The sequence below is a fragment of the Lithobates pipiens genome, unplaced genomic scaffold (assembly GCF_037356315.1).
Source record: "Lithobates pipiens isolate NorthernLeopardFrog02 unplaced genomic scaffold, aLitPip1_a1.2 Scaffold_160, whole genome shotgun sequence".
NCBI classification, from domain to species: domain Eukaryota; kingdom Metazoa; phylum Chordata; class Amphibia; order Anura; family Ranidae; genus Lithobates; species Lithobates pipiens.
Window position 1 is genome coordinate 1,447,861 of NW_027507749.1, and position 25,996 is coordinate 1,473,856.

Below are 25,996 nucleotides of genomic sequence, written 5' to 3' on the forward strand. Positions count from 1 at the left end.
CAATATTCCGGGACGCTATGCAGTACTTCGTCCATCTACTGGACTGCCCGTAACCCCTCATATTTTTTTACATCCCCTCGAAATGGGCCCTAAGGTTGCTTTGAGGATTTCCCAGGGGGCTGCATTCCACAGCACCCCCCCTGGATATACCATCCTACCTTATGCCTAAAGAACAGCATTCATTGTTTAGCCCCAGTGTCTTCTAGACATTATGTTTAGCCGTGCCTCAAGAAAAATTCCTTTTTTTGTATATTGCTGCTTATATGTTATTGCTATTTAAAGTTGATTTCACAGCTCGGGTAGTTACCCGACTAGGGGTCCCCAGTTCCGCGAGGGACCACATGTGTAACTCTCCCTCCCTCGGCCTATCCCAGGCGTCTGAGGGTCGGGACTTCTGACCTTATGGGTCGGTTGTCTTCATTGTTTGTTCTTGGGATTTCGGGGGGTGTCTCCTGCCCTGATCTCCTCTTTCTCTTCTCAGGAACCCTTTCTTTCCTTGCCCTTTCTCCCCCTCTCTCCCCCCTTGATGGTAAGCTACCCCCGTTAAATGTTTACATGACACTATTTTTTTTCTCCTCAGGTTGGGCTGAGCCAACCCAGTCGACATGGTATCCTGGGAGACAACCTCGGGCCACCGATCCCAATGCCCTGACCAAGAACCCCGCTATGGATTGGGTAAGTGAGGTCGCTTTCAGATGCTGGGCTCCCCCTCTGCTCCATGGCTGATCCACAGGCTGCTAGGCTTAAGATAGCCTCCCATAACATTCAGGGTCTTAATTCCCCCATCAAACGGAGAAAAGCCCTTGATTACTACAAATCCCTGAAACTAGATATAATTCTACTTCAGGAAACCCACCTTCCTATCCGGTATAGTCCCAAGTTCCTACATGCCCACTTCCCTCAGTTCTTCTTAGCCAACGCGGAATCCAAGACCAGGGGGGTAGCCATTTTGATTGCCAAAACATGCAAATTCAATAAAAGTTTTGAAAAAGCGGATCCGGAGGGCAGGTATTTACTTGTAAAGGGCACTGTGGGGGACCAACTTTACTCCTTGGTCTCCTACTACGCCCAGAACACGGGTCAGGCCAAATTCTTCGAATCCCTGCTGCGCACCTTAGCACCTCTTTTAGAGGGAACGGTTATTGTCGGAGGGGACTCTAACGTCGCCTTTGATCAAGGACTTGATAAATCCTCCCCCTCACGTTCCCGCTTAACCAGGCCCACGAAGGCAAGCTTACGGATTGCCAAATTGCTGCACGCTCATGGGTTATCCGATGTCTGGCGGGAATTAAACCCCACAAAGAGAGACTACACTCACTTCTCAGCGCCTCACCAATCATATGCACGCATAGACCACATACTTGTCCCCTCCTCGCTCCTTCCCAGGATGCTCAAAGCCTCCATCACTGACACAGTGATCTCGGATCACTCACTGGTAATTGTGACGGCCCTGGGGGGTTCGAGTGGGAGACACCCTAGGCATTGGAGGTTAAATGAATCCCTCCTTTCGGAGCCATCACGAGTTATGGATCTCGACAAAGCATTGCAGGAATATTTCTCTATTAATGCGACTCCTGATGTCTCCCCCGAAACCCTGTGGGCGGCGCACAAAGCATATATTAGGGGAAAATTCATGCAATTAGGTTCTCAAATAAAACGGGAAAGGCAATCAACCATCCTGAAGCTAGAAGAGGAATACTCTAAACTCAGAGCTCTTCACAAAAAGGACCCCCTCCGCACCCCCACCTCCATACTAGACAAGACTCGCTTAGAACTCAATCTCGCCCTCACCACGAAAGCTGAAAAATCGGTTAGGTGGTCTGGCCACAAATTTTACTCACAGGCGGACAAAATAGGCACACTCCTGGCTAATAGACTCTCCCCTAGAACCAAGCTGAGCACCCTCCCTCGGATCAGAAGCGCAGGACTCCCGCCCACGTCTAATCCGGTCACAGTTCTGAATGCCTTTCAGAACTTTTACACCTCTCTCTACAGTAGCTCCCCACCTCCCAAAGATAACCTCCTTCCAAAGTTTTTGGAGGGACTTCCCATCCCGGCCTTATCGGACGTTCACAAACAAGTTATGGAAGCCCCCTTCCAGGCAGAGGAGATTCTGGAAGTCATAAAGGCTCTTAAAAAAAGCTCCGCCCCTGGACCCGACGGTCTTTCGATCCCTTACTATAAAGCCTTTGCCAACACGCTAGCCCCTCACCTGGCCAATCTCGGTAATTATAAAGCTAATGGAGACCCCCTGGATCCCCACCTTAACACGGCGTATATCACGGTTATCCCCAAACCTGGCAAGAACTTGGAAGATGTCAGCAACTACAGACCGATTTCCCTTATTAATAATGATCTCAAAATTCTCACGAAAGTTATGGCCAATAGGTTAGCCTCCTTTATCGGACGCTACGTCCACAAGGACCAAGTTGGTTTTATCCCCGGCAGACAGGGACCTGATCAAATTCGGAGGGCGATTGATATTATCTCCATTTTGCAGTCTAATTGGGAAGGGGGACCCGGACAATCTGGCTTCCTCCTTTCCTTAGATATTCAGAAGGCTTTCGACTCGGTCTCATGGCAGTACATCTTCCAGCTCTTTGACAGGTGGGGATTTGGGGCTCGCTTCCTGGGCTTATTACGGGCCTTATACTCCCAGCCGAGGGCCCAAATTCGAATGCAGGGATACCTCTCTGAGCCAATTCCCATCACCAGGGAGACCAGACAGGGGTGCCCCCTGTCCCCCCTCATATTTGCAATAGCCATTGAAACACTGGCGATCGCAGTCCGCCACAATATGGACATTGGAGGTGTCCAATGCGGTAGTCAAACGCACAAATGTGGACTCTTCGCGGACGACATACTGTTGTTCCTCACTTCCCCCCTCACAACCCTGCCCAACTTATCCCGGGTATTGGACGACTTTGCCAAGGTCTCAGGCTTGAGGGTTAATTACTCCAAGTCTGTGGCGTTGAATATTTCTCTCCCCACCCACCAAGTCCTCTCACTCAAACAATCCTTTCCGTTCCAATGGAGTGACACTGCCATCCAATACTTGGGTATCTCCCTTACACCTAAAATAGAGATGTTGTATGCCCACAATTACCCCAAATTATACAGACAGCTGGAAACTGATCTCTCCTCATGGTCTAAACACGAACTATCCTGGCTCGGCCGGATTAACTCCATAAAAATGACCCTTCTCCCCAAAATCCTCTACTATTTTCGAGCCCTGCCAATACCAGTTCGGAAGGACCACCTTTGCTCTCTGCAAAGCAAAATACTGAAATATATCTGGGGTAATAAGGGTTACCGTCTACCGCAAAACACGCTCTTCCTGCACAGACGCAGGGGGGGGTTGGGTCTGCCTAACCTCCACAAATACTACCTTGCAGCTCGCCTAGCCCAACTCTCCTCGATCTACTCCAAATATGAGAAACCGGATTGGCAGTCCATAGAACGCTGTTCGGTACCCTCCTTTACACTAGATTTTCTTTTATGGTGCCCGCCCAAAGCCAGGCCGCCCATCATGTCCCCATCCCTATCTCACTCCTGCGCCCTATGGGACGGTCTTCGCAAAGAGCCTTCCCTAGTCTCCACTTTAAGACCCCTTGCTCACATGTTCCGTAATCATGACTTCCCCCCTGGTCTGAACATTGAGGCCTTCAGATGGTGGTTGGACAAGGGACTATACCGGATAGGTCACTTTTTCAATTCCAGGGGTCCGATTTCCCTAGCTTATTGTATCGAACACTTAGAGCTACCAGATACAGAGAGGTTCCGCTTCCAACAAATATCTCACTTCTTGAACTCACTTTGGAAAAACAAACCCCTTCCTCCTTCCTTTACTGAATATGAAGCCTGGTGTGGTAGGATCGGGGAGCAGAGGGGTGGTATTTCAGTGATCTACGCGGCTCTCACTTCCCCAACGGGCAAATCCCCCTATATGACGGCTTGGGAATCTGATCTCCAGACCTCTGGCAGTCTCGAAACCTGGCAGCTGGCCCTAGCCAGATCCTTTCGTGGGATCCAGAACACCTCACTAATGGAGGCTAGCATCAAATTGATAACCAGGTGGTACCTCACTCCAGTAAGGCTAGCCAAAATATATCCCACGGCTAACCCTTTATGTTTCAGGGGGTGCCAACTTCGTGGCTCCATGATCCACATCTGGTGGGAATGCCCTAGACTTCGTTCGTTCTGGACTAAAATCTTCAACTTGATTTACTTAGTCACAGGCTGCCGGGTTCCGAGAACTCCAGAGGTTGCGTTACTCAATACCCCGGTTCCTTTGATGTCTGGTAACATTCAGAAACTAACTTATTTTATCCTATTAGGAGCCAAAATTGCGATTGCCTCCGCATGGAAGCAACCCAAGCCCTCCTTCCTCGCAGTTAAGAGGAAGATATCGTGGATAATGTCCCAAGAAAAACTGTCAGGTATTCTGTCAGACACCACACCTAAATTCCGAAAGGTGTGGGACCCTTGGGCCCGTTACATGGGAATCTCTCTGCTGCCTGGGGTACCCCCAGGCTCTCCCCTAGTGACCAGTAACAAAATCTATAACAACAATATTGCGCAAATGGAAAGAAGAAAAGAAAAATATATAAGCGATCGGCTGCTGACACGCTAAAATTAGGGACCCTTTTAGCTGAGAGATATGTCAAAAGTGTAGTGTAAGCGCTCTGCTTATATGACTTAAGATGATCCAAAATGGTATGTGCTCATGTATACTAAAACATGAAAAAAATAATAACCCCCAAAGAGACAGGGGTGATGCTACAAAGTAACAAAAGTTTATAAATACATAGAAAGTGACCTCTAAATATGTGTATAGACAAAAAATAAATATCAAAATATGTGTATAAACAAACAATATTTGTATAGAAACTGTATAAATAATTATCCCAGTGATAAGACAACCAAAAACTGTAAATGAATGATCACAGTAATAAAGTTCATAGATGTGCATATAGTCCAGATAAACATGCAATTTATCAATCCGGATGTATTGTGATGACAACAAAAATTCCTGTGGTATTGTGATCGAAGAGAATAGTATTTCACCCTGTGACGATCCCACCACCTTATAGGGCACGAGCTTACCAGATCTAAATGACCCTAGTAGACATACGCCTCAGGGGTCAAACAAAGCTTGTGATCTCAGCCAGTGTAATGGATATACCGATCATGGCATTTGCGACTCCAACAAACGACTAGATGAAGTAAGAATTCCTCAAGTACAAGTCCGACAACAACTCAGGCATGGGGAATGAAAAAATAAAGCCAACATGGCATAATAACGTTTTTAAAAAACTCTTTAATAAAAATATGGCTAAAACTCACATTTCCAAGATGGGTAATACAGCATATCAGAGAGAAAAAGATGGCAGTAGCAGAGTCCTCCCGACGCGTTTCGACCCACCGGTCATCATCTGGGGTGGACTACCGCTACTGCCCTACTGCCTTATATAGGTACTCACACCCCAAAGTGAAGCAAACCCCTCAATCATCGCAATTATGCCCACTTCCGGTATTGCAAGATGGCGGCCGGGCGTGCGTTCCAGGCCTCGATTCATATGCGCTCCACCTATACCTTCAATCTATTTAAAATTAGAGTCTAAAATAGAAATGGGAAGCGGTCATAGCTCCACTTCCGGTGTAAATAGAAATGGCGGCCTCGGCGTGCGTTCCACGCCTCGATCTAGCGTGCGTTCCACGTGCGTTCCACGCTTCGCATTACATGTGTTCCGCGCAAAAGAAAAAAAGGGGAACCAAGAGCCTTTTGATATGATCCGATTGAGAGTGGCAAGGAGGAAACCAATCCTCAATATGCATCACATTTTGCCATTTAGGGTGACATGGAAGGATATCAATTACCATTGCCCCGATTATGAACCGGAACAGGAAGTGCGCCTCCACGGACTCCGGAACCGGAAGTGAGTGAACGTCACTTCCGGTGCATGCGGAGAATGAAAACAAAGACAACAACTCCCCTAGTGACCAGACCTCACCCCTAAAGCGCCCTCTCTTACATTGAATGCGAAACATTCCCCCGCTATAACCTTCCACCCTTTCAGGACATAGCTTACCTCCCCTTACCCCTCTGTTCTCTTCTTCTCCTCCTCTTTTCTTTTCTCTGTCCTTCTAGTCGTTCTATGTTTTTGGTTTGCTCAACAGAGCTGTAATTGACAGGTTCACCATACAGTCCAATTTAATGTTGCGGTACCCACTGCAGACGGTCCTCCAACTGTTTTATCCCTCTGAGAGGGAGGGGCCTGGGAGGATACTCCCCCATCCTGGCACAGCAAGTTCCCTATTAGGGGTGTCGGGATGGGGGCTCCTGGGAGCTACCCCTAATAGTTCTACTTGGTGGGCTCTCCCGGGGGGGTCACCCTCCGTTTACCTCTTTTTCATGTAGCCCCTCGATGAGGAAGGGCATGCCGACTGTACCCTTTTGATATTGTCTGTCTTTCACTAATGTCTCCTGTTTTCATTACTTACATTGTGACAGCAGGCCCTCCCTGCTGCAGCTAGTTTATGTACTGTTATACGTATGTAAGTGCCTTTACTATAAAATAAAATATTTTGAAAGAAAAAGGGTCACTGGTTCAAATCCCAACCATGACACCACCTGCCTGGAGTTTGCATGTTCCCCTGTGCCTGCATGGGTTTCCTCCAGGTACCCCGGCTTCCTCCCACACTCCAAAGACATACAGGTAGACTAATTGGCTTCTGTCCAAAATTGGCCCTAGTATATGAATGGGGACCTTGGATTGTGGGCTCCTTGAGGGTAGGGACCAATGTGAGTGTGTGATGTACAGGGATAGGGACAATTGTAGACATTCACTCAGGTTGAACTGGATGGACTGGTGTCTTTAGTCAACCTTACTAACTATGTAACTATGTAATGTCAACATGTGCTAGCTCCCATCATGAGGGATCAATGGACGTGCCTTGGGGGTTCAACCCTTTCCTCTCACCCAATTGAGGAAGGGGTTGTGCCCATAAAACGCGTACATTGATATCCCGTGATGGCAGATAACACATGTTGACACACTGTGTGCATCTTCAAAATTTGGCTTTTAAATTCTTTACAAATTTTAATTTTTAATCACAAATACACAAGAAACCGGTCCAAATTTTGTGTGTTTTAGATTCTGCATAAAACATCAATGATGTTCTTCATTTTTTTTTGAGCATCATTGATGTTTTCCTTTATATTTTCTAAATCACGATTGCACCCCATTCTCTCCCCGATGAGGTTCTGGGCACTTTCACTTATGAAATTAGATTCTTCTTCTACAACATCCACATCACCTAAAGGAAAAAAACACACCATGTATTAGAAATATGCAGGAACAGATATCTTATACTGTAAGTGGGCGAACGAACAATGTTTCCTACGACCGATTACTGTGCCCATGAACATGAAAGTTGCCATTTTAAAATGTACAACAGTAAAGAAAAGCACATGGAGCAGCACAAATGTTAAGAAGAAGAATAGGAACACACAACAAAATACTTACTTTTTTGCAGCACTTTCTTGATTCTTCTGTACTGATCGTGCTCCCTCAATTTGAAGTCTGACCATCGTTTCCTCAGTTGATCCTTGGATCACCATACCCCCAAAATTCCTGTGCAGACTCTTCACAACTTTAGGCATGATCTTGGCCTTTCTCACATTTGGGTTTGGGTAAGGTCCATACTTCCCATCATAGTCAGCCCTCTTGAAGATGTCCACTGTCTCCACCATCTCTATAAAGGCCATAATTGAGGCCTTTAATCTCCTGAACCTGTTGTCTCTCCGCCATGTGATCTCCCACCCTGCCGAAAGACAAGGGGTGGGGAATAGACTAGAAAGAACGTCAGGGGCGGGTGGAGTTTCACGCATTGCGCAGTGTATATAAAGCGGAACACGCGTGCGTCCTACGTACGATCTGTGAGCAGAGGACGAAGTAACGGAAGCGACGATTGTTATAGCAAAGGTACAATTTTAAGTTGGTGCATCAGTGGCTTATACTGCTTATAGATTGAGGCCTATATTGGGTCAAGATTAGGAGAGTTTCACCAGACATTAGGGTGTGTTTTGTCTTGCAGAGAAAATGGATCTATTCAATGATGAGGACTTTATTCCCATATTCACTGATATGTACAAGGAGCTGACCTGTCTGTGATAGGTAAACCACCCCTTTTATAACAATAAACCAAAGAGGAAGGCCGCGTACACACGGGCGGACTGTTCGCCCAACCTTGTTCGGCAAACAGTTTCATCAAACAGTCCGCTCAAAATTTGCATGAGCGGACTTGCCCACACACGAGCGGACTGTTTGACGAACAAGGTTGGGCAAACAGTTCGCTCAACTTTTGAAATGAACGGACTCGCCCACGTAAGGCGGAGGCAAGTCCACCCATTTCGAGCGCGTGTACAGGTAGGCGGGGCCCGCGAAGGAGACGTCGCGGGCTCCGCCGCCTGGAATGGGCTTAAAGGGGAACCCCAACGCCGAAAAAAATCGGCGTGGGGGTTCCCCCCAAGTCCACACCAGACCCTTGTCCGAGCACGCTACCCGGCCGGCCAGGAAAGGGGGGCGAGCGAGCGCGCCCCCCCTCCTGAGCCGTACCAGGCCGCGTGCCCTCAACATGGGGGGGTGCCTTGGGGAAGGGGGGGCCGCGCGGCCCCCCCACCCCAAAGCACCTTGTCCCCATGTTGATGAGGACAAGGGCCTCTTCCCGACAACCCTGGCCGTTGGTTGTCGGGGTCTGCGGGCGGGGGGCTTATCGGAATCCGGGAGCCCCCTTTAAGAAGGGGGCCCCCGGATACCGGCCCCCCACCCTATGTGAATGAGTATGGGGTACAATGTACCCCTACCCATTCACCTGTGAAATAAAGTACAAATAAAAACACAACACAGGGGGAAAAAATATTTTATTGCACAGCCGGGGGTCTTCCGTCTTCGGGGGTCTTCTCGCCGGACTCCTCCGCTATGTGTGTAGCTCTTTTGCCAGCGGAGGAGTCCGGCTTTCTTCCTCCCCGCCGCCGGCCTCTTCTCCCGACTTCGGGGGTCTTGTCCCCCTCTTCGGTTCTTCTGCCGGGCCACCGCGCCTGGTCCGGTGGCCCGGTCTTCTGTCGCCGTCTTCCGTCGCCGCCTTCGGTTCTTCTGCCGGGCCACCGCGCCTTCTTGTAGCTCTTTTACAGGCGGTGGCCCGGTCTTCTGTCGCTGTCGCCGCCTTCCGTTCGTGTTCTTCTTCTTGTTCTTCTTGTTCTTCTCCAGGCGATGTTGACACGTCGCTCCCTCCGGCCGGAATGCCGGGGACGCGCTGTGCGGTCACTTATATAGTGACAATGGGGCGGGGTCACATGGTATATGTCACATGGGTTGATGTCACATGGTGACCCCGCCCCCTTACGATGTCATAGTCCCCATGTGACATCAACCCATGTGACCAACCCATGTGACATATACCATGTGACCCCGCCCCATTGTCACTATATAAGTGACCGCACAGCGCGTCCCCGGCATTCCGGCCGGAGAGCTCGTCGAGTCAACATCTCCAGGAGAAGAACAAGAAGAACAAGAAGAAGAACAAGAACGGAAGGCGGCGACGGCGACAGAAGACCGGGCCACCGCCTGTAAAAGAGCTACAAGAAGGCGCGGTGGCCCGGCAGAAGAACCGAAGGCGGCGACAGAAGAACGGAAGACGGCGACAGAAGACCGGGCCACCGGACCAGGCGCGGTGGCCCGGCAGAAGAACCGAAGAGGGGGACAAGACCCCCGAAGTCGGGAGAAGAGGCCGGCGGCGGGGAGGAAGAAAGCCGGACTCCTCCGCTGGCAAAAGAGCTACACACACATAGCGGAGGAGTCCGGCGAGAAGACCCCCGAAGACGGAAGACCCCCGGCTGTGCAATAAAATATTTTTTCCCCCTGTGTTGTGTTTTTATTTGTACTTTATTTCACAGGTGAATGGGTAGGGGTACATTGTACCCCATACTCATTCACATAGGGTGGGGGGCCGGTATCCGGGGGCCCCCTTCTTAAAGGGGGCTCCCGGATTCCGATAAGCCCCCCGCCCGCAGACCCCGACAACCAACGGCCAGGGTTGTCGGGAAGAGGCCCTTGTCCTCATCAACATGGGGACAAGGTGCTTTGGGGTGGGGGGGCCGCGCGGCCCCCCCCTTCCCCAAGGCACCCCCCATGTTGAGGGCACGCGGCCTGGTACGGCTCAGGAGGGGGGGCGCGCTCGCTCGCCCCCCTTTCCTGGCCGGCCGGGTAGCGTGCTCGGACAAGGGTCTGGTGTGGACTTGGGGGGAACCCCCACGCCGATTTTTTTCGGCGTTGGGGTTCCCCTTTAAGCCCATTCCAGGCGGCGGAGCCCGCGACGTCTCCTTCGCGGGCCCCGCCTACCTGTACACGCGCTCGAAATGGGCGGACTTTCCGAGCGGGAACAGTCCGCTCATTTCGAAAGTACAGCGGACAAGCCCACACACGGGCAGACTGTTCGCTCAAACACAGTTTCAGCGGACAGTTTTTCGGAATTTCCGAAAGACTTTGTCCGTCCAACTGTCCGCTGAAACTGTCCGCTGAAAGCCCACACACGAGCGGACTGTCCGCCCAAACACTGTTCAGCGGACAAGGTTGGGCGAACAGTCCGCCCGTGTGTACGCGGCCGAAGGCAGCTCTGAAGCAATTGCTGGAATTTGTGAAGCTGGTGATCCCTACGGCAGACATCCCCTATTTGAAGGCCCTAATTGGTGGCATGAGGAGCACTTATAATAGGGAACACAAGAAGGTCCAGGATTCCCAGAGATCAGGAGCTGCAGCAGATGAAATTTATGTACCCAGGCTGTGGTACTATGACAGACTGCATTTTCTGCCAGGCCAGACTGAACCCAGGCCAGCACTCTCCAGTCTTCTTTCAAGGCTTTCTTCCCCTGAGCTGAGGCTTCCGATGACTAACCTGGGCCTTCCAGGCAGCAATATGTGGAGGAGCCCAGCTTGAGTCAAGTATAGCATTCTTCAAAATATTTCCTATTTATTAACATTCAATTTGCAACAGTCATGAGCTGAAAATTGTGTGTGATCGATGAACCAAAAACTAAAACTATGTCCCTTTTTCTGACACAGGAAAGTCTCAGCCAGGCCGTGGAAAGTGGCAGCCAGGAGGTGGCTGGGCCCAGTAGCCTGCCCGAATCCCAGGGTTTCCCCTGGGAAAATGCCTGGAAGAGGAGTAACCTGAAGGAGGCAGCAATTGGCCTATTTCTGAAGCCTACTGCAGCCCTCAGAAATCCCCAGTGTTCAAGAGGACTATGCCTACATGACAGCCTTCAAAATGCTAGAAATGGAGAAGGGCCAATTCCTCTTATGTAAGGCCATTATGTTACAAGCCCTGAATAAGTGGTTGAGGGGCGAACTCACAAGCCAAAGCCACATTTGTGAGTTGAACCATGATCCTCCTCCTCCTCCTCCAGGTCCTCTTCCTCCTCCTCCTCCACCTCCAGCCACAACTCCAACACCAGAGCCACAGCCTGGAAGAAAGCGTGTAAGGAAGACCAGAGAGTGATGGCCTGGGTTCAGTCTGGTCTGGCAAAAGACACAGGCTGTGGTATGACCACAGCCTGGGGACAGATATGTCATCTGCTGCTGTTCCTGATCTGTTGTAGGACTCCTCAGGCCAGCAATTTTGACTGTAAAATAATTGATGTGTGCCCTGGGGTACAAAGGCTTTGCAAATTTCACCAGTTTCTTCAGCATTGCCTTCCTCTTTATTTTGTTATGACCCAGAATAAGTGGCTGTTTATTTTTCACAAATACTTGGCTATGTGTTTTAGTTCCAAAAAGATAGTTTGTTTGTGAGTAGGCAGGTACATTTCAAAAATACAAGGTCAAATTAAAAAGGGACACCAACCAACCTCCTTTAGGTTAAAAAATACAGGATAATAATGGTTTTGTGGGAACTTGACACACCAAACGAGAAATAATATTATGGAGAGCACTAGAAAAAACAAAAAAATGCAGATCTTGATAAAAAAAAAAACATTATTATGGAGATGTGATGAAAAAACTAAATATTATTCATGAGATCACGAGAAATAATAAAGAAATCAGTTTGTGAGAACTCTGTGTGAATATGAGCAGCAAAACAACTTCATTCTTCTAGCATTATAAAGAAGAAAAGAATGTGCTGCATTCAACTATTTAAAAAATTGCAGCATGACGAATGTGCTCTCTCAATTACGTATGGTAGTTTTACCAGACCAAGTGCTTCCATCTCGTAAATTTATTCTGAGCATGCGTGGCACTTTGTGCGTCGGTATGGTGTACACACGATCGGAATTTACACGAACGGATTTTGTTGTCCGAAAATTTGCGAACCAGATCTCAAATTTCGTGTGACGGAAATTCCGATGGAAACTGTCCGATGGAGTCTACACGCCGGTCGTAATTTCTGACAAAAGGCTCCCATCGAACATTTTTCAGCCGAAAATCCAACTGTGTGTACGAGGCATTAGTGAAGTTTGATGATATGCTCTTTTGAATATCAACTATAAACACACATATAGCACCCTCTAGTGCGTGCTAGATCTAAGGTAGGTTTGTTAGTGTAGGAAAAATTAGTTTGGCTCAGGGCTAAGTCTGAGCTATGAATCCGGGTCAGGGTTCAGTAAGTCAGGCTGGGTGATTCATACTGACAGCTCCTTTGGGGCCTCCCCCTGGTCTGGAAGGTGATAGAAACTTCTAGAGCTAGCGGGTGGAATTTAGAGCTGTTTGGAATATTTATTATTTAGCCAATCCACACAGGAGCAGGTGTGAGGACAGTGTGAGTAGAGAAGCACTACTTGGGACTTACAAGGGGGTGACTGCCACGTGTAGCCCATGTGTTCTCCCTGAAGACTACATTGTGCCAAGTCTTCATACCTTCTCTGGGAGATCTCCTGCAGAGTCAGCCAGGTCGGCTGGTGAGAGGGTCAGTCTGTAGCAGTGTTTCTCAATTCCAGTCCTCAAGGCACCCCAATAGGTCATGTTTTCAGGCTTTCCATTATTTTGCACAGGTGATTTGATCAGTTTCACTGCCTTAGTAATTACCAAAGCTTTTTCATCAAAGGGAAATGCTGAAAACATCACCTGTTGAGGACTGGAAATGAGAAACACTGGTCTGGAGGACAGGAAAGGAAAGCCAGCCTGGAGGGCTAGTCAAAGGGGCAGCATCAGCCAGGTTGGCTGGCACTGGCGGTGCCTGAAAAGGTGGTGCTGGGACCAGTAGCCACAGGAGAGAGAGAGAAATCAAGCTGATTACTGTGTTCTGCTACACAAGTGACTCTGAGCTCCTGCCTAGTGCTAAATCGGACTGTGCCTATCAGAACCATTACAGTGATCCAGCTGGAGTCTGCAAGCAGATAAAGTGCAGGAGGAGTGTCAAGGAGGCTGTATATAGACTGTATTCAGGAAGCTGTCCCTAAAGTGGTCTTACTGAAGTTAAGTGGGTATCCCATAACATCCCATCCTCATTCAAGTTATTGAACCTCAATAAACCATGGATATTTTTATTTTGTAAAAACAAACAAGATACATAATAACATACTAACTTACTGAAAATAACATACATACAACAATTACTGACATGTTGCCTATGTCAAAAACTTAGCAGTTAAAAAAGGGCATTAATAGGAAATAAATGTCATGTGATAATAAGACTCATTTCCATATATCTATACTTCTCTAACATTTCATTATAAGTCAGAATCGAAGTCACTCTGCCAACTACCAGTTTCCATATCAGATTCTGCGAATATAGGATCAGGGGCGGACGCCTTTTAGTGGGCGGGTCATCCTCTGAGCCATTCGCATACTCCTGTTCCACTCTTTTTAATTCCTGCTCCAGTTCCTTGGCCTCTAGAGAATAGGAGTCAGCATCCGAATCTGATAACACTTCATACCTATTGGTGGAAACTGCCATACCCACGTCTGGTGCCCCTTTCACTTTTTTAGCTGGCTTCTGCACTAATGTCTAGTGACTTTCGGGTTTACGGATATGTTTTTTATTCCTCCTCTTCTGACCAGGGTTCTTCGCAAAGACTGCTCCTCAGCCTGCTGAACACTGTCCGTCCGTACGGGGGTAGTCTCCTGGACCTCTGGGACCACCCCCTCCCTAGCCAATACAGCCCCATTCATTAAGGCTTCCTCCTCTAGTTGTTCTGCTGCAGCCAACAATTCACTGTCTGCAGATTCCCCACCCATATTATGGAAGGCCTCTGGGCAATCCCTGTGGAAATGGCCAAGCCTACCACATAGATGTGGCCAACCTCCTCACAAAGATTACACTTCAGGATCGTGCAAACACTTGCCACGTGTCCAGATTTACCACATTTAAAACATAACCTGGGCTGACCTGCATAGAAGTAAAACTCCTCTCTCCCGCCCAATGAAAAAAGAGTTTGGCAGGTGATGGGTAACATTGTTACTTTGCCTCAACTTAACAAGAACCCTCCAACCACCAGTCCAGATCCAATCACTCTCTTTAGTTTTTGTCAACTCAGAAATCATTTCGCAATGTCGTCAAACCAATTGTCATTTGGCTTAGAAAAGGACTCCACTAAACTTTGGGTTCAAATAGAAAAATCTATATTACAGAATAGAGATCTCCCCTCTTTACTATTAGCCAAGCTAACAAATATACCTTTAACCTGCCCCCATTATGGCTACACTCTCCCCCTGGGAAACACTCCATCTTAATATAGAATCTAAATCCAACCAGGAGATTACCAACCTTCAAATATATGAATACCTGATGCCAAATCTTAACATACAGTTATGGTTGAAGGAAAACATACTCACCTATAATGACCTAATAATAGCTCCATCATGTAATTTTAAATTATGGTGTATGGGACTATTTACTATCCAACCACAATGAACCTAAAGGCCTATCTTGGTTCTACAAGTCTCTACAAGAATCTAAATTCACTAAAACTTCTAACATGACTAATTGGGAAAAGGATTTAAGCTCCACTCACTCTGCTGAGGAGTTCAAAAAAACAATAAAAATTAACTAAATGCTAAATTAACTAAATTAAATGCGGTTTTCAAAATCATTTCTTCTACAACTGGATTTTTCATAAAACCCAACCCCCAATTAGCCCTTCTCTCCCTTACAATTGAAAACATTCCAACGCAATTCAGGAGCGTAGTGCTTCATTTACTAATAGCTGCCAGATTGACGATCACTTCTAAATGGTAATCCAATTTAGTACCTAATACTAAAGAGGTATTGGGTAATTCAAAGGGTAAATTTGCAGAACTCTTATGAAAAACATTTTGCTTCTCGGTCCCAGGCGTTATTAACTTTTGATAAACAATGGGTACTCTGGACATCCAGATCCTCCAATTCAGGCTAATCTTCTCCATGAAAGTGACCTATCGAATGGGTGGGGACATGTGTGTGGGGACATGTGTGTTTACACTGTGTGTGGACATGTGTGGGGCCACTGGGCCAGTGATCAGTGTCTAAAAGCTGTTAAAAAACAGCTCATACTCACTGATCACCAGCTGGCTTCAGTGATCCCCTCTCTTCTCCTTACTGACAACTTCCATGTGAGGAGAGGAGAGCCGAGCGTCTGGCTACCAGTTCTCTATTTACATCACAGGATGGCTGTGATTGGACACAACCATTATGTGATCAGGAGGGCCAATCACAGAGCCCTACTGCCAATCAGAGATGCGCCGTGTCTGGGTGACACAAGCACATCGGAATCGCGCCGCTGCATGGGCATGCGCACACGTGATTCCCCCGCCTTCTGAGGGACGTTCCTGAATGTCCCACCAGAAGGCGGAAGCACCCACCTGGCCGTATATGTTCAGTGGCCGGGTGGGAGGTGGTTAATATGTTTTGTGTAACCGTGATATTTATTTAAGGAATATTGATTAATAATATATCATATTTTGGGGGTTTATTTATATATTTTTTATTTGTATGCAGTGTTATTCTTATGCCGCGTACACGCGACCGGACTTTCCGGCAGACTACGTCCAACGGTCTTCCCGACTGACTTTCTGATGGACTTTCTGAACGAACGGACTTGCCCACACATGAACGGACTAAGTCAGTTCGAAAGTCTGTTTGTTTTTAACGTGATGACGTAAGACGGGACTCAACAAGGAAATTCAATAACCAGTAGCCTATTGCTTCTCTTGCATCGTATTTGGTCCATCGGACCATCACACAGACGAACGTTTTTCTCGATTTTAGTCCGTCTAATTTGAGACCGTCGGATAGATTTGAAACATGTTCTATTTCTAGGTCTTTTACTAGGATTTATTAACGATCGGACTAGCCCACACATGATCGGAATGTCCGACGGACTAATCCCTTCGGACCTAGTCTGCTGGAAAGTCCGGTCATGTATACGCGGCATTAGGCCTTTTTCCTACTGGGGAGGGAGCGGCGTCGGCGGTAAAACTGCACTATTTTTAGCGGCGGTTTAACGTCGTTTTAGCGGCGCTATTCAGCCGCTAGCTAGGCAGTTCTAATCCCCACTAGCGGCCAAAAAAGGGTTAAAACCACCTGCAAAGTGCCGCTTTCCCGATGGTATAGCCGCACTGCCCCATTGATTTCAATGGGCAAGAGCGGTGAAGGAGCAGTAGATGCTGCTTGCACGAGTTTTTTTCCCGTCCTGCAAGCGCACCGAGGGCTTTCACACTGGAGTGGTGCGCCTGCAGGATGGTTTCAGGTCAGTTTGCAGGCGCTATTTTTAGTGCAATAGCTTCTGCAAAATGACCCAGTGTGAAAGTATTCTCGGGGTGTATGATTAGAATACTTATAGGAAGGGATCGGGGGGATTGTTACTTCTTAATCTTTTTAGCTTTTTCTTTGACACGTCTGACTAGAAGATTTTGGAGATGGCAAAAATACCCCATTATGGGGCCCTTATGAGTAAGAACATTCATTTCAAAACATATTAACCACTTGCCGCCCGCCCATTGTCAAATGACGGCGGCAAAGTGGTTTCAAAATCCTGTTTCAAATCTGTTTCAAATTTAATCTGTTGAGGTGAAGACACTGCTGGATTCCAGGACAGGTAAGTCTGAAGGCTGGCTGGAGGCCGGCCTGGATTTGTAGGAGGAGTTTGAGGGGTATATATCCCTCCTCCTTCCTACAGGTCCCTCGTCGGCTCGGCTCTGGTTCCTGTGGTGTTTTCAGACAACTGACGCTCGTCACTTCTGGGTTGCGCCGACGTCATTTTCGCGCACCATTCAAACTGTGCGATCGCCGGAGTCTCCTTCTCTAGGTCTCCTCGTGGGTTTTCAGGTGTCTCTGTTATAAGGTATCCCGGCGGGGGGGGCTCATGGTACGGCACAGGCTACTGCGGGGATCCCGTGGTGGCCTCGGTTGGGGGGGGGGGCAGATGTTTTGTTTTATGGTAGATAAAGGTGCAGCATCTGGGGGGGGGGGCATGGCTGTCTTGGCACGTTGGGTTTAGCATGTTATTTTAGCTGAGTGCACTCGCAGTAGTGGGAGGGGGGAGGAGTTCTAGTAATGGCTTGTCACCTTTTTTTGTAGGAATGTTTTATTCCCATTCGTGTGTGTAGGTATTCAAATTTCCTAGAGGGTATTGTTGTGATGTGGGCTCATGAGGGTGTATGTACATACCTGGGGGGGTATGTGGGGTGCCTGTTAGGGGACAGCGGCGGCAGCATCTATCGCAGGGGGTCTGGCAGCCTTATCTAATTTCACCTAAACCCACAAGACTAATAGCTGGGGTGTTTTGCATGTATTTTTAAAGAGGTAATACGCTAGTTTCCGCAATGGTGTCTGCTGTGCTGACATCTTACTTTTTAAGGAGAAAACAAAAAAAAAGGAGGGAAATGTAATTTATTTTATAAATGGGTGTTTTTAAAAAGCTGCAAGTGGTTGTGAGGATGTTGCACAGCATGCAGTCCGAGTCGATCATGGCTGCAGGCGCAAGTTCTGAGGGTGGTCAGATGTAGAGTTTCGGTTTGGATAAGGGTGGATGTAGGGTCCCCCAGGGTTTGTTCAGGGACCAATCCCATTCAGATTACTGCTGGTGTTATTCGCAGGTTAGGTGGGCAGGTGGTATGATCATGCAGACGTTTGTGTGTTTCTGTTTTATATGACAGTTTTTGTGTGCATGTGTGGTCAGGTTGTCTGTTGGTTTTTATTTGTGGTCGGGGGAGGTTGTCTTGGGTGGGGGGGGAGGGTCTGTTACCAGCTGGACCAGAGCCTCGCTGGCTGTCATGGGTAGTATGGCCATGCTCTTTTGAGTTTTCGGGCGTTTGATCTTTGGGGTTACAACTGGTTCTTTCATTTTTCGCTTATGTCTGTCATATTTTTTGTTACGTCCAGTGGGTTCATTGCAGGTGTTGTCATTATTTCAGGTCTGGATTTTCTACTTATTGCAGCAGGACGGTGTGTGTTGTTTTGTTTTCCACAGGTGCTAGGCAGTTATAGGTATATTTTCTAGGTCTGTCACGTCTACAGACCGTACAGGCTGAGGTTTCGTTTTTAAGTGATTGTTGGACCACAATCATCTCGCCTGTACAACATACGTCATACGTCGCACTTTCACTTCATTTCATGTCTACCCACCACGGTCTGTGGGTTGCAAAGCCCTGAGTGTTCGTTATTAATTGCCTGTATTGCGCTGCAGGTTTGCTCGGGCTTATTCTTTTCATTTATCTCAAATGATGGGTCACTCATTCGGTTTCATGCGCTGTTGGTCTGTCACCTTTTTCACACACGTTGGGTTCAGTTAGGCACTGAGGTTCCGGGGGGGGGGGTGCTTGGGGGTATTATTTTGTTTTTATTTCTCTCAGTTAATTTCTTCATAGATATCAGCATGTCTCACATGTCAGAGAGTGTCGAATTTGAGTTCATCCCACCTACCCCTCGTAGGGGTTCAGAACATGGCAGTTCTCCATCATTGAGGAGTTGGACAGTACCCAGGCTGATGGCTGAGCTTCGTCGGAAGGGTATTCCTTTCCCGGCCACGGCTAGGAAGGCGGAACTCTTCAGGTTGCTGTTTCCATCTCCGTCTCAGGCGCTGGCATCCACCAGCATGGAACATGCGCCAGTACATAACTCTTTGACGCAGATACATGCGGTATTAAATACTCTCTCTGCCTCCATGCTGCAGTTACAGGAAAGGATGGAGGTGATGGAAGCCCGGTCAGTCAGTGCGGCTGTGACGGCCAGTGCTGGGGTGTCCGCTGCACCCCCAGCTCCGGTCCTGCCTAGCCCAGTCAAAGGTAATGCACTGTCTTTACCTTCGGCAATCCTTTCTCCGTTGGCAGTATTGCCTTCGGTGTCTCCTGCCCACTTCATCCCTGCCAATATCAAGAAAGATATTTTGGAAGGGAAAGATGTAAATTTAGCCTCACTGCTAATAGCAGCTCAGGATGTTTCGGAGAACAAGTCCTTTGCTTGCGGGGAGGTGTCGGTGGTGCCCAAATCCAAGGATCCCAGGCTTAGTCGCAAACTTAGTGTGGCGGAATTTGTTCTGGCTTTTGGCATCTTTAGAGACATTATCTGCTCGGTCAGTCCAGGGAGGAGGGAGGAGTTGGACTTGTATCTTCATAAAGTGGTGGATTTGGCTCACAAGTATGGGGGTTTCAAGTTTTTATGATTACCATTGTTCCTTTGCAGCAAAGGTGGCGGCTACTTGGGCCCAGTTTCAGGTGGTGTTGGGGCAACGTCGACATGGAGCTGTTTTGTAGGCATTTCGCTAATCAGAAGTCCCCTGTATGTGCCAACTGCCAGTCTTCTGCCCACACCACAGCTTGGTGTCCAAACTGTGAGGCCTCCAGTCTACCAGGGTCCTCCAAACAGGTGGCAGGTGGTTCTTCCTGTAGTTCCGGTCAGATGGACAAGATGGGTAGACCTATCCGTTTTCTAGGCAAAGCTCAGTTGTGCAATAATTACAATTACACTGGGTGCAACTATAATCAATGCAGGTTGTTGCACGTTTGTGCTAATTGTTTCAGAGCCCACCCCAAGTCCGCCTGCCATGTTAAACCTTTTAGCACATCATGACTAGGCCAGGTCAACATCTCCTTGCTGGGGGTTTACTTAGAGGGCCACCCATCCCCTGGTTTTGGGCAATTTTTGCTGGAGGGTTTTGCTTCAGGTTTCCACACTGGACTCATTACTCTTCCTACCGAGTCTTTTGAGTGCAATAATTTAAGGTCAGCTGAGAATCACCCTGCCATTGTAGACCAGTTGCTTCAGGTCGAAGTCTCCAAGGGATTCCTGATTGGACCTTTCCCATCCTCACCATTTGGCATGTGGAGGGTCAGCCCCCTTGGGGTGGTCTGTGGGAAATTTTCAAATACATTTTGCCTAATTTATGACTTGTCTGCGCCTCATTCATCTCATGTCCCTAGTCTTAATTCACTCATCCCATCTGAAGAGTTTTCATTGAAGTATTCTTCTGAGGATTTGGCCATTCAGCATATGGTGCAGTTAGGTAGGGGTGTTTGGTTGTCCAAAGCGGATATTACTGATGCGTTTAAGTTACTTCCCATCAGTCCTGCTCTCTGGCAATGGCATGGTGTCAAGTGGCGCGGTCAATATTATTTTGCTACCAGGTTGACATTTGGGTCTAAGAGCAGCCCTCAGCTGTTTGATACCTTTGCCCAGGCCCTTCACTGGATATTGGAGAATTGCAAAGGTTGTCAGAAGGTAATCCACTATCTGGATGATTTTTTACTTTTGGAGAAACCAGAGGTACCACCCAGGGATCTGCATGCACTTACAGGGCTGTTTTCAGATTTGAATGTCCCTTTAGCTGCTCACAAGGTGGAGGGTCCGTCTAAAGTCATTACCTTTTTGGGGATTATGCTGGATGCCAATCTCATGATGGCTAGCCTGCCGTTGGAGAAGCTGGTTAGAGTTAGGCAGACCATTCATCTGTTGGTCCGGTCACCTGTATGCTCTAAGAAGTAATTGCAGTCTTTATTGGGGGTGTTAAATTTTGCTATGAGAATCATCCCGCAGGGTAGGGCGTTTGTGTCTAGGTTGCTGGCTCTTCTTCCACTTTATCATGATTCTGACGCGGTGGTTAAGTTTCCAGCTGATGCCTTAGCGGATCTCGTCATGTGGGATCGGTTCCTGTGTGACTGGAATGGCATCTCTATGTTCATTCCCCAGCCTTCAGGTAATTCCCCCAGGATTTTTTCAGATGCCGCAGCGTCAGTCGGTTTTTCGCCCATTTTTTGTCATCAGTGGTTGGCCAGTCGCTGGCCCCCTGAGGTTTTCCTCCTACCAAAGTTTACTCTGACCTCAGCCTTGTTTGAAATTTATCAGATTCTGGCAGCAGCAGTCACTTGGGGTCCGGTTTGGTCGGGGCAGTCAGTCATCTTCTTTACGGATAATTTGGCTGCAGCCAGAATTATCAATAAAGGCAGATCGGGGTCCCTTCTGATCATATCATTCATGCGTAGGTTGACTTGGCTGGGTTTGATGTACAGATTTCATTTTCGGGGTGAATTTATCTGTGGGAGTCTCAAGGTGCGGCTGATGCGTTATCCCGTCTTGATATGCCTCATTTTTTTTGCAGCATCCAGAGGCAGATCGGACGGGCCGTCCTGTCCCCCCTTACTCGCTGTTGGTCATGGACTGAACACATTCCGGGTTCAGGCGATCGACCTGGCTAATAAGTCTTTGTCCAGGAACACACTGAGGGCGTACATGACAGGTTGGAAGACTTTCCTCAGGTTTGCGGAGTTATACCCTTCCGATGGCCCTGAGGACATCTTCCATGTCATGTCTTTCGCTGCATATTGCCACAGTGAGCTGGCGTTGGCTGCCAGTACTATTAGGATTTATTTGTCAGGCATTCAACATTTCAGATCCCTGCAGGTGCCTGACAGTGTGTCTATTTTTGCTGCTCACCTTCTGAAAGCCATGCTCAGGGGTATTCTGAAGACCCAGGGGAGGGTTCAGTTGTCCCGCCAACCTGTCACTGGTCATATTTTCCGGGGTTTGTCAGACCTACTGTCATCTTCTCCGTTCAGGGTAGGTCCTAGTTTAGTACTCAAGGCGGCCATTTATCTTATTTTGTTTGGGTTCCTCCGTCCCGGGGAGGTGTCGCAGGCCAGCTGTCATACTCCGGTACTGCTCAGAAGTAGTCTCACCAGATTCCCGGAGCACTATGAGTTACAGCTGCTCAACAATAAGAATAGGCAAACTGGTCAGGGGTTTGTGGTTAAATATTACCGCACAAATAGCGCTTGGTGCCTGATGGAAGTTCTCGACGCACTTTGCAATCTATTTATAGCAACTCCGGTTCATGGGCCTCTACTCCCGTTTCCCACGCATCCCATTAATTCCAAACAGTTCATTGCCTATGTAAGGATTTTACTTGCCAGGTTGGATGTAGACCCAAGGTGTTTTTCTGGGCATTCTTTTAGGATCGGGGCAGCGTCAGCGGCTTCTAAACAAGGGGTCCCGTCTTACATCATTAAGCATATGGGTCGTTGGAGGTCATCCTGCTATAGCAGGTACATTCCCGAACCTCACACGGAGGTTAGTAGGGCGTTTGTTACGTTGTTGGATTGATTATTATTTGTATCATTAAAGCTTCATACTTTACCTATCTTGTGTCTTTTGCCCTCTTTTAGGCGTACCGTTCAGCGAGACCGAGGCACACCACAGGTCTTGGTAGTTAGGGTTAAGGTGTTATCACAACCGTAGACTCAGACTACAAGTCTGAAGGCTGGCCGGAGGCCGGCCTGGATTTGTAGGAGGAGTTTGAGGGGTATATATCCCTCCTCCTTCCTACAGGTCCCTCGTCGGCTCGGCTCTGGTTCCCCACCCTCCCATTCCCCCTTTTTCCTTTGTCATTTAATTTCACGACACTTATCTTTTACTCTTATTCGGGGTATGCCCTCTTTTAGGCGTACCGTTCAGCGAGACTGAGGCACACCACAGGCCTTGGTAGTTAGGGTTACGGTGTTATCACAACCGAAGACTCAGACTACAAGTATAAGATATAGTACTTGTAGCTGCTGACTTTTATTGTTTTCTGAAGGAGCTTGGAGCTTAGCTTTAACAATGTTCATTCTCAATACACCAGTATAATACTAAAATTAACAATAATAGAGATAATGCTATAACTACTGGTAACCCAGTGTTGCTCCATACATATTAGCGGATAACTGTCTTTGTATTCAGGTCGGGTCTGAATAGAATTACGTAACATTTTGGAAAAAATATACAACCAAGAAGTCCAGAACTTGAGGCCATTATAGCAAAAACCTCCACACCCACCATGTATTTCCCTCTGGTGCTCAGATAGGCCGGGATCATGGCAATCCAGACACTGCAGAACACCAGCATGCTGAAGGTGATGTACTTGGTCTCATTAAAACTGTCCGGTAATGTCCTGGCTAAAAAAGCGATAATGAAACTCACAGCTGCCAGAAGCCCCATATATCCCAGGACAGAGTAGAAGCCGATAACTGAACCCTCATTACACTGAATGATGACCTTCCCCTGATAAGAGTGGGTGTCCCGATCCTGGAAGGGAGGAGAAATAGACAACCAAGTGACACAGATTTTGACTTGAACCAGTGAGAAGACACAAATGATAGAATTGGGCAGTTTGGCTCCCATCCATTTCCTCCAGTGACTCCCAGGTCTGGTGGCTTTAAAGGCAATACACACCATGATACTTTTGGCAAGCAGAGAAGAGACGGCAACTGAGAAGATGACACCAAAGGAGGTCACACGCAACATGCAGGTCACATCTACTGGATGGCCGAGGAACAAGAAGACACAGAGGAAGCTCAGCATGATGGAGACCAGAAGAAGATAGCTCAGGTTCCGGTTATTAGCTTTAACAATGGGGGTGTCCTGGTAATATATAAATATCCTCAATATTAAACCAGTCAGAAGAAAAGAGAGGATGGAGACAGCTGAAAATACTACAACAATGGGATCATCAGTGTAGGAGAGAAATTCCACCACTCTTGGAAGACACCGATCCTTCTTCTCATTTGGCCATTCATCATCAGGACATTTCATGCAGTTTTCACTGTCTGTAGGAAGAACAATACAAACACAATGAGCATTGGGGGCAGAGCTTCTGAGAAAATGAATTGTCTTGTGTTGTCTTACAGCTTGATGGGATTTCCATCAATGCATTTGGGGAGACTTAAGCCTGGTACATACAGCGGGTTGAATGAACAAAAAAAAATATAGAGCTCTGAAGGAGCAACTATTAAAGTGGTTGTAAACCCTTACAACACACTTTGACCTACAGGTAAGCCTAGATTAAGGCTTACCTGTAGGTCCAAGAAATTTCTCCTAAACCTATACGGTTTAGGAGATATTTGCCCGAAGACAGGCACCGCTGTCTATGGCGCATGCGCCGTAGACAGCGGCGCGCAGGCGCACTGAGCGCGGCATCGTCAACGACGAAGATGCCACGCGTGTCGGCTCCCGTGTGCATGCACGGGAGTGACATCATCGCGGCTTCGCCGAATGACAGCGGCGAAGCTGCGAGACCCCACCGAGAAGATGGATGCGCCGGACTACAGGGGACAGCGGTGACTTCGCTGGCTCCTGTGTCAGGTAAGTGACACATAATGGACTACTATGCGATGCCTAGTAGTCCATTATGCTTTGCCTTTGCAGGGAATCAAAGAGGAAGTAAACCCATCAGGGTTTACTTCCTCTTTAACAATGTAATGTTAGTACAGCAATCTCTTCTGCTGAGCTTTTGTGTTCTGACAGGGGGATGGCCAGCCCCGCCAGAACACTCATTTAGCCGTTAGCTTGGTGCCCTGATCGGGAGCCGATCGGCAGACCTTTTTCATGCCTGCTTCTGTCAGACCGGCTGCCTTACACACAGGCCGAATACCTGACATTCAGCCCATGTTTACTGGGCTTAAAGGAAAAAAATAATAAATTTTGTTAATCTATCACACAGTCTAACTCTTATACGTAGAGACTGTCTAAAAAAATTAATAAAAAAAATGTTGGTGTCATAAAGACACAATAAAGAGTAAAAAGAAAAGCACAAGAAATGTGATAATGGGGAATTTCAGTTTAAATTGCCTGAAAACCCTGACAATGCTTTGCTACATTTTAGTCTGTTAAATATACCACGGGAAACATTTTGTTATATCTGTTCAATAATTGCAAAAACTGTTGATCACGATCCTGTGTTATCTCAGCCTAATCTAATTAGCCATTCTAGTTCTGAGTCTACAGAGTGATTAGTCTCCATGTTGCGAAGAATAGATTAGGGAGATGGTTTGAGTCGTTTAGCAAAAGAGAAGAGATCACAAAGAAGCTCTGGACATAGCTGACATCACAAAGTGTTGGCTCCCACAGCATCAGGAGCCATTGGCTATTGAAGGCACTCGGCAGGGAGAAGGATCTAGGACCACCAGTGGGGGACTTAAAAAAGAAGAGGAGCAGAGCTGCTCTGTACAAAACCATTACACAGAGCAGGTAAGTTAACAAAACTAAAACCTTTATGCCCCGTACACACGATTGAACATTCCAACAACAAAACCGTGGAATCTTGTTTGAAGGTTGTTGGCTCCAACTTGTCTTGCATACACACGGTCACACAAATGTTGGCCAAACATTTCGAACATAGTGACGTACAAGATGTACTGCGAGCCGGTAAAAAGGAAGTTCAATAGTCATGTGATATCTCCATTACAGAGTGCTTCCGGTTCGTACTTGATTCCGAGCATGCATGAACATTTGTGCGATGGACTTGTGTACACACGTTTGGAAAGTCCGACAACAAAGTTTTGTTCCCAGAAATTTGAGAACTCACTATCCAGCATTTGTTGGTGGAAAGTCTGACAACAAATGTTCGATGGAGCGTACACATGGTCGGACTTTCAGCCAACAAGTTCACATCCAACATTTCCCGTCGGAAAGTCAGATCGTGTGTACGCGGCATTAGATTAACTTTAAAAGCAGAGTACATTTCTGGAAGATCAACAGGTGATTTACTATTGGG

At 47.6% G+C, this 25,996-nt stretch overlaps 1 protein-coding gene across 1 annotated transcript in view; it reads right to left on the reverse strand.

Moving 5' to 3' along the window:
• Nucleotides 1–22,858: 22,858 nt before the first annotated feature.
• The window catches only part of LOC143986462 (uncharacterized), a 49,937-nt gene continuing 46,799 nt past the window's right edge, over nt 22,859–25,996 (reverse strand). Inside the window, exon 2 of the mRNA XM_077484807.1 lies at nt 22,859–24,050. Coding sequence (XP_077340933.1) covers nt 23,158–24,050 — 893 coding nt within the window. The 3' untranslated portion in view covers nt 22,859–23,157. The remainder of the gene's footprint in view (nt 24,051–25,996) is intronic.